At 41.3% G+C, this 13,402-nt stretch overlaps 1 protein-coding gene across 4 annotated transcripts in view; it reads left to right on the top strand.

Moving 5' to 3' along the window:
- PLEKHG1 (pleckstrin homology and RhoGEF domain containing G1) overlaps positions 1–13,402 on the top strand; it is a 243,566-nt gene that overhangs the window by 107,565 nt on the left and 122,599 nt on the right. Inside the window, exon 1 of one of the 4 annotated variants that reach the window (XM_083176166.1) lies at positions 11,827–11,908. The exons of 1 other annotated variant lie outside the window; for it this stretch is intronic. Coding sequence is in view for 1 of the 3 variants with exons in the window: in XM_083176163.1 (XP_083032289.1) it covers positions 12,470–12,479 (10 nt within the window). In the remaining 2 variants the exon portion in view is untranslated. 2 more of the 4 variants (XM_083176165.1, XM_083176163.1) reach the window with 2 other exon arrangements.

The raw sequence follows: 13,402 nt of genomic DNA, 5'->3' as shown, positions 1-13,402 counted from the left end.
TGTGCAGGCAAATTGCTAAAGTGAAAGCACTTCGCTGTGCAACATAGAGCTCGCACAGTACTGGCTGCACAGCCGAGATACAAAGCCAGGCACAGACCAGCTATGTTTCGGGTTGCAGCAGCTGCGTGTGATGTCACACGGACCTCCAGTTGTCCAGACTGCTCCCACAAAATGCTTGCTCGCCGCTCATAATTGAGGGTGTCCCCCTTGCATCATTATCGTCCCCATTGCTATGTAAACTGCGGTTGTGGCAAGAAAACAGTTTAAGTGCTCACGCACGCGATGGAGATCTGCACCAGAGCCTCAATGAGGCTCATAGACCCCTAATGTTGTTTTGTTTGTATAGTGCATAAAGTGTCATTGACAGGCGCCTGCAGTAACACTGTACACTTCCCGCCATGTACACCGATTGCCTATGCTGTCTCTCTGAATGGATGAAGTTGCTGAAGCTCAAGAGAAAATTACTTCAGATCTTACTCAAGCAGAGTGCCTTTGCAGGAAATGTAATTTACTAAGTAGAGCATTTAATTCTATTAACCAATAGGATAGACACTGAGGCACAATGCTCCTGGCATTTATAAATGATGGGCCTGATTCTGGTTGACTCGCAAAAGTAAATTCTCTCTCTAATGGACCAAACCATGCTCACTGCAGGTGGGGCAGATGTAATATTAGGACCATTTACATATTATAATTATGTGTAGTTTATTGGATTAGTGAAATTCATTGTGATGTCCTATGAATTGTATAACTGTGTGACCCACACTCCCAGCGCACAGTAAATGATGTGGGAATGGCACATACGCACTAGTGTCTAGGCCCACCATCGACAGAGGGGACGAATTTGCTGCTCTGGTCTGAATCAGCCGCTAGACTTGCGTATTGTGGTAACACTTGCATGCTTATCAGAATCTTTATGAATGTTGACTGTCTTGTTTCTTGATACTTTTCTATAGCAGAACTTGTGTTTGTTTCTCCTTAAGTAGTCACTTAAAGCACCTACTGTATCATTGCTACACACTCATGCGTTAAGTAAATCACTTTGAAAGTATTCCCTAGTGGAATGGATAAGTAACTGGTCATTGAAGGCAATATCACATTCTGATATGAGGATCACCACCTGTTAATCCCTGCACAAGACACCAGCAGTGATAACACTACCATGATATACCATTGGGGTTAATAATAGTTTACAGCCGTGTAATGATAACAGAGAAATGTTAGATGACAAAAAACAAACTTTCCCAAGAGAATACAGAAAGGGTCACAATTATATTTTATTAACTTGTTATTAATCCCTTTCTTCTGATTAGAAAGAGCATTATTCAACCACAGAAACTCAGTCATGTAGCAACGTAACATAGCCAAGCTGATTAAATGGATTAATTATACAGGTTGGAAGTTGGGTGTCACCCAGTGGTCCTCAAGCTTAGCTTCTGTATACTGCCATCTCTCCTTCCTGCTGCTGGGTGTGGATCGTATTGTCGACCCGACTTAGGTTGACAGTCATTAGGTCGACACTGCTAGGTCGACAGGCAGCAAGGTCGACAGGGTTCTAGGTCAACATACTTGAAGGTAGACAGGTGTCTAGGTTGACATGGGACAAGTTCGACATGGGTTTAGCTTGAGAAATGCATTAGGTCGACATGGGTTAGGTCGAAATGGGGTTTTTGCACTTTTTTTTACCCGAATGTCAACACAGTCGACATGGACACAGTTGGAAGTCAACCGCAGCCCCTCGCATCGCTCGCTTTGCTCGCAACGCTTCGGGCAAACTATTTTATTCTCCCGCCACGCCCTGGTGGATGGTAGGGCATGAAATACCGCCTGTCGGCACATGTTGGCTCAAAAAACAGTGAAAAAACCCATGTCGACCTTGCGACCTGTCGACCTAAGGCATTAGTCTACCTAACGTATTAGTCGACCTAAAACCATGTCGACCTTGTCCCATGTCGACCTAGACACCTTTCGACCTTCATCCATGTCGACCTAGAACCCTGTCGACCCAACGGTGTCGACCTAATGACTTTCGACCTAAGTCGGGTTGACAATACGACCGTATCCACTGCTGCTTACTTCCTCCCAACTGATTACCCCCTGTCCAAAGCGCTCACACATTAAGGTTAGCTTCCCTGCCATCTTGATCCGGACTGCGCCCCCACAATGCTTCATCGCCACCCTCGCAATGCAGAGTGGATGCCCTGTCACTGCCCTCGTCGCCCCTTATGGGGCATACACACAGGGTGATTTAAGCCCTATTTCTATTTGACTAGATTGCATAGGAAAGAAGCACGGCTCGCTCCATGTGTACACACTATAGCGATGGTCCCGAGCGTCGCCATCACCCACAGAGATAGACAGTGCATGTCTATCCTGTTTACATCCCAGTGTTCTGCCTATGAGCATAAGCAAAACCCTGTTCCGCACAGATCGCTCAGCACAAATCGCGGGTGCATCACGTGTGCAGCGATGTGTGCTGAGTGATCTGTGCTTAGGCAGCTCCCTCAGTACAGGGCAACCGTTGCCCTGAGCGTACGGGGCTTTAAACTGCGGCTCCTTTTTTTCTCAGTGCTGCCAAAATGTAAGTGCTTGTGCGTGCGCGCATGCACAGGTGGCCAGAAATCGCAGATTAGCCATTTTCGCTGATCTGTGTTCTCTACTGAATCAGGCCCATTGTTCCCTGCAGCATGGATAAAAGCAATGACTCCTAGAAAGGTAATATGACTTGTTCAAGGTCACAAAGAGCTGACACAGCATAAGGAAAGAATTAGGTGTGGAGCTTAGGGTTGCAATCACTGCAGGTTTATACAGGAAACCTTGCAGAGTACACTTATTGGCAGCCTTAGTTCAGTGGGTTTTTTTTTTTTTAATAAACGACAAAAACAAATATATAATACATCTGATCTACCAAAGCATGTTTTATATTAGTCCTTATTGTATAAATATGGACTAGCTCAGGAAAAACTGACTTTTTTCCCTATGAAAAAGGAACCAGTACTCAATGTAAGAAACTGTACTGATTGTCTGCAAAGGTGCCCGGCTGATACAAGATATAGCAGCTTTTTTGAAGACTGATATTTTATTCATCATGAAGAAGGTTTTACAGATCTTTTTGTTCCAGGAACTAGCTGTAAAAATGTATACACTCAAAAAATAGGTTGAGAACATTTGGGACAAAAGGCGGCTTTATTATCAGCACAAGGACCACCTGTACAGAAAATGAAGCAAATTCTGTATTTCCTTATGATCTTATCAGAAGACACTCACTGCAATGCCTGGAAACCAGGGAGTTTATTATATGAAATGACCACATTCCACATTCTCCACCTGGTATGCAATCATACTGTATGCTTGTCCTATGCAGCCCACAAATTTACTGTATTTCAGACATTGAAACTTCCAGCTAGTAATCTGCATTTTTCTCCCAGTGCTAGTCTACCAATACCCCCACTCCCACACACACATGCCTTTATGTATCACTGAGTAGACCCATCCTGTAAAGTAGTTAGCAATTCGATACATAACAATTTGATACCAGCCATAAGACTTATAGTTGTCATTTACAGTGATGGTTCCAAAGGGGGGCTGCATCCAGGGGCACTGGTAAAATAAGGGCCATCAGGAGGGGGCATGGTCATCAGGAGGGGCATGACCATGTCCCTGTAAAATACCCTCTCAGCGCCACTGGCTATATCATTTTAATTGGGGAACCCCACCCACTGCCAGCGAGTCAGTTTGGAATTGCAGTTGGTGGCAGTTGGTGTGGCTCCCTATTTAAATTTTGAACTGTGCTGCAGCTAGGGTGACCAACTCATCCCTTTAATCCCGGACACATATTAATTACACAGGTTCTGTGGCTGGCTTTCACCTGGTTTTAAACTGCTACACCTCAAGACTCCATTTCACCTGGTTTTAAACTGCCACAGAACCTGTGTAATTAATATGTGTCCCGGATTAAAGGGAGGAGTTGGTCACCCTAGTTGCAGCCTCCTCCTCTGGAGCTGCCATTGGTCATTTCTTGTCTACAGCAAAGATGGAGGTGCAGAGGCAGAACTGTGGGAGGCAATGGAGTCATCTGCCGCCGGGCTTCGGCTCCCAAGGGGGCACCTCTCCTCCCCTGCAAGTTTAAATCTATTAGTTGAAAGCCATCAATATTGCTTCTGTGGCAGAGTTCCAAAATATGTGTTTTCTATCGATCTATCTATCTATCTATCTATCTATCTATCTATCTATCTATCTATCTACAATATAATTCATAACAGGCATATGTATATTCTATATAATGTTACATATGTGTGTGTGGGGGGGGGGGGGGGGTGGTGCACCAATGTACTGTACATCCTGCCTCTGGGCACCTGGGACTAATTCACACCACTGTGTAGGTAGATTGCACAGATTGAGCATGGCTCATTGGGTTGGCCCTAAATAGGTCGACATTCAATGGTCGATCCCATACGGTCGACATGGCATAGGTCAAGTGGGTCAAAAGGTCGACAGGGTAATTAAGTCGATATGGAAAACATAGACAGGTGAAAGGTCAATAATTACAAAATGTCGACCTGGAGATGGTTGACACACAAGGTTGACATTAGTTTTTTTCTTTCTTCTTTATGTGGAGTTTACCATTGTAAGCCCCATGTAACCCCATGCCTCTCTCTACTACGGCTATGCTCAGCAATGCACAATCAAAGTCCATGGTAAAGGATGAAGAAGTTGACATGAAAACAATTTGTATCGATCACTGTCGACCATTGTCATATTGAGTGGTTTTACCTGTCAACGTTAAGCAGTGTCGACCCATGAACGCGTCTACCTAATGGCAAGTCTATCTTTTGAATATGTCAACCTAAGGCATGTCGATCATATGGGGTCCACTTGACTATTGAACTAATTAAGGTTGAGCTATAATCTGGATACGGCACAGCTTTAGCCATTTATTTATTTACAGTGTATTATATAGCACAGCATATTCCGTTACAGTGTATTATATAGTGCAGCATATACCGTTACAGTGTATTATATAGCGCAGCAGATTCCGTTACAGTGTCTTATATAGCACAGCATATTCCATTACAGTGTATTATATAGCGCAGCATATTCCGTTACAGTGTCTTATATAGCGCAGCAGATTCCGTTACAGTGTCTTATATAGCGCAGCAGATTCCGTTACAGTGTCTTATATAGCACAGCATATTCCATTACAGCGTCTTATATAGCGCAGCAGATTCCGTTACAGTGTCTTATATAGCTCAGCAGATTCCGTTACAGTGTCTTATATAACGCAGCAGATTCCTTTACAGTGTCTTATATAGCGCAGCAGATTCCGTTACAGTGTCTTTTATAGCGCAGCATATTCCGTTACAGTGTCTTATATAGCGCAGCATATTCCGTTTCAGTGTATTATATAGCGCAGCATATTCTGTTACAGTGTCTTATATAGCGCAGCAGATTCCGTTACATTGTCTTATACAGCGCAGCAGATTCTGTTACAGTGTCTTATAAAGTGCAGCATATTCCGTTACAGTGTATTATATAGCGCAGCAGATTCCGTTACAGTGTCTTATATAGCACAGCATATTCCATTACAGTGTATTATATAGCGCAGCATATTCCGTTACAGTGTCTTATATAGCGCAGCAGATTCCGTTACAGTGTCTTATATAGCGCAGCAGATTCCGTTACAGTGTCTTATATAGCACAGCATATTCCATTACAGCGTCTTATATAGCGCAGCAGATTCCGTTACAGTGTCTTATATAGCTCAGCAGATTCCGTTACAGTGTCTTATATAACGCAGCAGATTCCTTTACAGTGTCTTATATAGCGCAGCAGATTCCTTTACAGTGTCTTATATAGCGCAGCAGATTCCGTTACAGTGTCTTATAAAGCGCAGCATATTCCGTTACAGTGTATTATATAGTGCAGCATATACCGTTACAGTGTATTATATAGCGCAGCAGATTCCGTTACAGTGTCTTATATAGCACAGCATATTCCATTACAGTGTATTATATAGCGCAGCATATTCCGTTACAGTGTCTTATATAGCGCAGCAGATTCCGTTACAGTGTCTTATATAGCGCAGCAGATTCCGTTACAGTGTCTTATATAGCACAGCATATTCCATTACAGCGTCTTATATAGCGCAGCAGATTCCGTTACAGTGTCTTATATAGCTCAGCAGATTCCGTTACAGTGTCTTATATAACGCAGCAGATTCCTTTACAGTGTCTTATATAGCGCAGCAGATTCCGTTACAGTGTCTTTTATAGCGCAGCATATTCCGTTACAGTGTCTTATATAGCGCAGCATATTCCGTTTCAGTGTATTATATAGCGCAGCATATTCTGTTACAGTGTCTTATATAGCGCAGCAGATTCCGTTACATTGTCTTATACAGCGCAGCAGATTCTGTTACAGTGTCTTATAAAGTGCAGCATATTCCGTTACAGTGTATTATATAGCGCAGCAGATTCCGTTACAGTGTCTTATATAGCACAGCATATTCCATTACAGTGTATTATATAGCGCAGCATATTCCGTTACAGTGTCTTATATAGCGCAGCAGATTCCGTTACAGTGTCTTATATAGCGCAGCAGATTCCGTTACAGTGTCTTATATAGCACAGCATATTCCATTACAGCGTCTTATATAGCGCAGCAGATTCCGTTACAGTGTCTTATATAGCTCAGCAGATTCCGTTACAGTGTCTTATATAACGCAGCAGATTCCTTTACAGTGTCTTATATAGCGCAGCAGATTCCGTTACAGTGTCTTTTATAGCGCAGCATATTCCGTTACAGTGTCTTATATAGCGCAGCATATTCCGTTTCAGTGTATTATATAGCGCAGCATATTCTGTTACAGTGTCTTATATAGCGCAGCAGATTCCGTTACATTGTCTTATACAGCGCAGCAGATTCTGTTACAGTGTCTTATAAAGTGCAGCATATTCCGTTACAGTGTATTATATAGCGCAGCAGATTCCGTTACAGTGTCTTATATAGCGCAGCAGATTCCGTTACAGTGTCTTATATAACGCAGCAGATTCCGTTACAGTATCTTATATAGAGCAGCATATTCCGTTACAGTGTCTTATATAGCACAGCAGATTCCGTTACAATGTCTTAAATAGCGCAGCATATTCTGTTACAGTGTCTTATATAGCGCAGCATATTCTGTTACAGTGTCTTATGTAGCACAGCATATTCTGTTACAGTGTCTTATATAGAGCAGCAGATTCCGTTACAGCGTCTTATATAGTGCAGCAGATTCCATTACAGTGTCTTATATAGTGCAGCAGATTCCGTTACAGTGTCTTATATAGCACAGCATATTCCGTTACAGTGTATTATATAGCGCAGCATATTCCGTTACAATTTCTTATATAGCGCAGCAGATTCCGTTACAGTGTCTTATATAGCACAGCATATTCCGTTACAGTGTATTATATAGCGCAGCATATTCCGTTACAGTGTATTATATAGCGCAGCATATTCCATTACAGTGTATTATATAGCGCAGCAGATTCCGTTACAGTGTATTATATAGCGCAGCATATTCCGTTACAGTGTATTATATAGCGCAGCAGATTCCGTTACAGAGTCTTATATAGCGCAGCATATTCCGTTACAGTGTATTATATAGCGCAGCAGATTCTGTTACAGTGTCTTATATAGCGCAGCAGATTCCGTTACAGAGTCTTATATAGCGCAGCATATTCCGTTACAGTGTATTATATAGCGCAGCATATTCTGTTACAGTGTCTTATATAGCGCAGCATATTCTGTTACAGTGTCTTATATAGCGAAGCAGATTCCGTTACAGTGTCTTATATAGCGCAGCAGATTCCATTAGTGTATTATATAGCGCAGCATATTCCATTACAGTGTATTATATAGCGCAGCATATTCTGTTGCGCTTTACAGTTGGAAACAACAGTGATAAAACAAACTTGGTAATAACAGACTGACACAGGGCTAGGAGGGCCCTGCTCGCAAGCTTACAATCTATATGCCATGTATAGCTATGCAGGGTGGCTAAGTATAGATGATATTTAGCCTCATACATGAGTGACCAGACCTGATAGATCCAGCAGCTGAATCTTTGGTCTAAAAACAACTGGATACAAGAGAATAACATTAGTGTTGTTGGATGATGACTTCACACAATCATGGTCAGTTGAGGTCATCATTCACCCGTGAACAATTTACACTACGGATGAGCTGCTACAGAACACACGCAGAGAATACATTTCTATCTTGTTGCAGAATCTTGTGACCTAAGTTTGCAGTGTGCTACTTGTGCCTCCTCCATTAAGAAGTTAAAATAGTGGGTGGTCACGTTTCCTTGAGTATATGACAGAGAGCATGTGCTGTGAATGCAGTCACCAAATGCAGGCTTGGCGCTCCTGTTCACCTTCTTGTACAGCTTTATGTTTAGATAAGGCTTGTTCAGCTAAATGACACTAAGGAAAACATTCTTGCAGTGTAATGGGATGCGCCATATGGTGGGAAGTACAAGCTCAGTGAACTAAAGGTTCCTTGAGTCATTTCTCACTTGCATCACAGCCATATGGATGCAAAACAAAAAAGATTTACATGAATGCACAAAACAAAATTAATGATATTATTATTTTAGGTTCAATTTGTCATAACAATGGGGTCACTACTGCAGTGTACCTATTCCGGCACTGCTTGGTGTAGCTAAAACACAGACAGGATATACAGTAATGATGAATACTGACTGAATACAGATCTTTTAGGTTAAATGACATTTCCTTTTTTTTTACTCTAATCGGCACGCATTCACCTCCAGATCTTTCAGTAGGGATCACTTCCTCCATTTATTGACATTTTTGTATACAATGTATTTTTTTTTTTTTTTTTTTTTGTGAAACTCAGCTTTTTTTTTTTGTGGAACCATAACATTAGTACAGTAGTTGTAGCAATCTACATGAAATTACTAGTACGGATGATGCCATGCTCAATTGTTAATAGGGGGGCAGGTCTAAGTTCTGAGGCCCTGCGATGGACAGGGAAAGAACACTTTCCACCTACTCTGCCGTCAATGGCAAAACCAGCAACCATCAATAATTATCAACCATCAGTAGTCAATGGGCATCCCTAAACTGCACTTGCAACAATGTTCCTTTAACCACAAGATGGCTACCTGCCCAGCCCAGGGTCACCATGGACATGCTTTAATAATAAGGGTGAACAAGATGGTGTACAGTAGAGCACAACACGTTAAATGAAATGGAATACTACCGTAGTAAAGTACTATGCAATATGCTACTGCATAAATAAATGTTAATACATTGTAAGTTCTGATTAGTAATAGTCCTGTAACTCTATGTTTATTACTGTTTTCACTGTCATTTATTTTTTTGGATATAGAACAACTATAACACCACCTAAAGATTGTTGACTATTTAGTGACCAGTCACTTGGTGTGCCTACAGTGAAAGCATGCTTCCCTTATATCCTGGTGTGCCAATAAGAAAGAAAACCCCTCCCAAGCACTAATCCGCTTCACATCTGATCAGTAAACAGCCTACTGACAGTCTGTACTGCATTGTTTTGTTTTTACTTTTGTTATGTTTTTTGGGGGGTGCAAAAACATCGTACATACTGTAGTGGTAACATACTGTATATGGTATCTCCAGCACACAAAAAAAACCCTAAAACTACATAAGATGTATTGGGACAAATGTATAACTTGTTAAGGATAAGCCTTAACAAGTGATAAAGTAGCAATTGTTAAAGAGATACCAGCCAATGTTAAAATGTACAAAAATGTATATACATTATAATTCTATATACAGGGTTAGCGAAATATAAGTTACCCACTTCAAAGGTTTCTGGAGTGCGTTCTATAGCTCAAAATACGACCACAGATTATTCTTATGATGCCCTAGTGATTTGTTAAATAAAACATTTTATTTAAAAAAAATCATAAATTCTCCATAAGGTGGCACAACATAATCAGAACTTAATATTTTAAGTAACAATCATAAATATACAATATATGTACAATATACAATTTACAATTCAGTGTAACTCCAAAACACTGGCATCTGTTGGCAGCAAGTGAAACAACATCTACTAGCTTTCGAAGCTTTTGCTTCGAGTGGGCTTAATAGTATATATGGTACTTGTTTCCTAGCAGGGCGCCTAGTTTCTCTACGTAAGGATCATAGTGAAATCGCATAACATGCGTGTTTTTGCGTGTTTTTGCAGTGCGATCGCATCGCATGCAATCGCATTGCACTGCAAAATCGCATGCGATCGGGACACGGGACACGGAATACATTTCCTTGCGGGGCTCGCTGCGCTCGCCACGCTTCGGGCTTGGTGGCTCGCCACATATAAAATCAACTCCGCGCCAATGTGTATAGTGGGGGTATGAAAAGGTCGGTAGGACGCGTTCCGGCGCCGCTCGCCACACTTCGGGGTGGCGTGGATACTAGGGGGGGTGCCTCAATCTCATTGCATCTCAAACAACTGTATAGTAAAGTAAATGGCATTGCACCCTATATAAATGCATGCAATCACATGCGATTTTGCGGTGCGCTGCGATCGCACCGCCCGGGGGGGGGGATAGCAGTGAATAAATTACATAGGAAAATCGCATCGCTATTTGCTTAGTGGGCGCACTGCTAACAAGTACAGTATATATATATATATATATATATATATATATATATAATATGATGGGAAATAAATCCTCGAAATCCTCGTCGTCTGACTATAATACTATTTTTCTGAGAGAAATCCGTTGGAGTGCCGTACGTTCGCAGAATATACTTACAATATTACAGGCACCACTGTAGCTGTACAAGAGGGAGAGTGCCTATAATCACAATATGGGCATAACTGATATAAATCCATTTCTGGGGTTATGGGTGAACAGCAGCTGCAGGGTTAAGTCGAATATACACTGGAGATATGTGTGGATTTGCTGTTTTGTAACAGCAGTGTGTATCCAGCTTAAGGCAGGAACACAGTGGTAATGCAGGGGTTAACAGTGGCATTCTATTAGTGCCTAAAAGATCAATAAACTAACTGGGAAGTGCTTTTAATACAGATGGCTTATATATATGTAAGACTGCTTCTTGTTTTAGTTAACAAGGAAAGTCAAACTAAAACAAACAAAAAAATTCCAGCATCTGATATTTAATGTTTTCTGTATAAAACCATTTTAAAATACTGAACATAACATAAGATAATTGGACCATTGCTTGTGAGAATTACTTTTAATGTTTCCACTTTATGTGGGGTGAGGTTCCTGCTAGAGATGTAACAAGAAAGTTTGGACACAGTTGTATTGATAGATAAAGACTTTCCTGTACACTCTATAAACAGCCTCAGGGAGGGACCCAGACATTGCAACACTGCAATTAACTCCCCAGCATTAACCTTGATTGCTTCCACTAACAGCTTTTAACAGCTAATTGCTTTTACTGATGTTCACTATATGTTAACTGGGCCATAAACCCGAGAAATTAATTCACAATGAAATCATTGATTAGCAAATCCGCATTATGTTATCTGCACATGTCTAGCAGGACAAAGCACCGTTTTTCAACCGCTTAAAAGTGATTTATTAACATACTGAGAGGGTAGATGTATCAAACCTTGGAGAGAGATTTAAGTGCGGAGAGAGATAAAGGGGGATATTTAATTTATAAAAGCTTGTGGCTATGTGTTATTCACAGGCTGTTTTTGAAAAATAAGTTAGAAGCTAATTGGTTAGTACTTTCCCCAAACCTTGATACACCTCCCCCTGACTGAGTGGACAAAGAAAGAGACAGAACAATACTATGACCCTTCCCTCTCCAACATGTGTCGCTTTATGCTGGAATAAAGGCAGAGAACGGTTTCCACAGAGATTATAGAGTGAAAAGTGAGCATGTGTCTGCTAATAGCTGCTGTCCTCATAGGCTTGCACTCACAGACACAATAGCACTGGCTGGCTCTTCAGCCTTTCCCTGTGCATTACATCTCACTGCTCAAAGTGCAGCATTGTTCATCTCCCAGAGAGAGGTTCCTGGGTAGCTGTAAATAAGTCTGCTCAGAGTGGGAGAAACTGATTTTAAACTGGCAGCTTTCCTTAACTGGGACTTAGCTGGAGTGAGGGAGATGGGGGAAGGGTGACAAGGCTATTGAGCTTTACAATACCAAACAGGTTGAGTATCTTTTTACCACTCATATAGCTGTTGCTTGTCCTGTGAAGTGTTCCTCCAGGGGGATCTGTTCAGTCCAGGGATTTGCCTCTGTGGCTGCAGAGAAAGTTGAGAAGGCAGTGGTGCTTTTCTGTGCTCTTCCTCTGTGGAATGTTGAAATTCTGTTTTATTTTACCATGATACTTTTACTTTGGAGCCAGATGATCATTTTTCTTTGCTTTTGGACTCTACACATATATTACCATTGAGTGGACAATTGTATTTCTGTATCAGAAAACAAAATGCCTACAGGTAAGTAGTACTTATTGTTGTAGAATGACCTACTTCTAATATTGCATAATGTATAGATGCTCCTATTACAGGCTTATAGAATAAATAAAAAATCCTGGTACATATTAGGATGCATTACGTATTTAGTCTGGCTGGAATGATATTTTTGCTTAATTAATGTCTTTCCTTGACACAGTGAATGATTAAGCCTACTGCGCATAATTTCAAGATTACTTTCAATGCTTTTGTAGAAGTAATTAGTTGCACATGCAGCGGAGGCTTCTGCAACCACAGGAAGGCACCAAAACCTCCTGTAGTGTTTTAATTAGAGACACTTACAGAAATGTTCCTTCTCATTTGCATAGCTGTTATCCCAGCATGTATCGTGCCCATTTATTTTTATTTCTTAGATTTGTACAGCGATATATTACTCAGCACTGTTCCAGTGATTCATCAAAGCACAAGCTTGATTGCTTATCAGAATTACTGCTAACTATATCACAAATAAGCTTCATGTGTGACGTAAGATGTTATTTAATTGTTTAATACTTAATGTGGCCATACACTTGTGCGATATTGGCCAACTTAACCCGATTCAGACGGATCGGCCCAATAAATTGGTTGAAAAGTGTCCAAATCGCATGTGTTTTACATCGGATCCGATGTGCAGATCGGATCCAGAGATTGAACCTTCTGCACATAACATAAATCGGAATCGCAGCCGCCAGTGCAAATCTGATTTATCGTATCAGATTTCCCTTGCGGGAGTCCTTCCGATTTATTTTACATGCAATATATCGCATATAAATATGGCACAAGTGCCTCATTGGATGGAAGGGTTTCTGGGTGAGTTCAAGGGAAATCAGATGCGACTCGCCCTTCAGACAAGTCTCCCTAATGTATGGGGGGCCTTTTAGCTAGTGAAGAGTTAACGCTTCCATAGC

The sequence above is a fragment of the Crinia signifera genome, chromosome 3 (genome assembly GCF_055691185.1).
Source record: "Crinia signifera chromosome 3, ASM5569118v1, whole genome shotgun sequence".
Taxonomy (NCBI): domain Eukaryota; kingdom Metazoa; phylum Chordata; class Amphibia; order Anura; family Myobatrachidae; genus Crinia; species Crinia signifera.
This window is presented reverse-complemented; position numbering and strand designations above follow the sequence as displayed.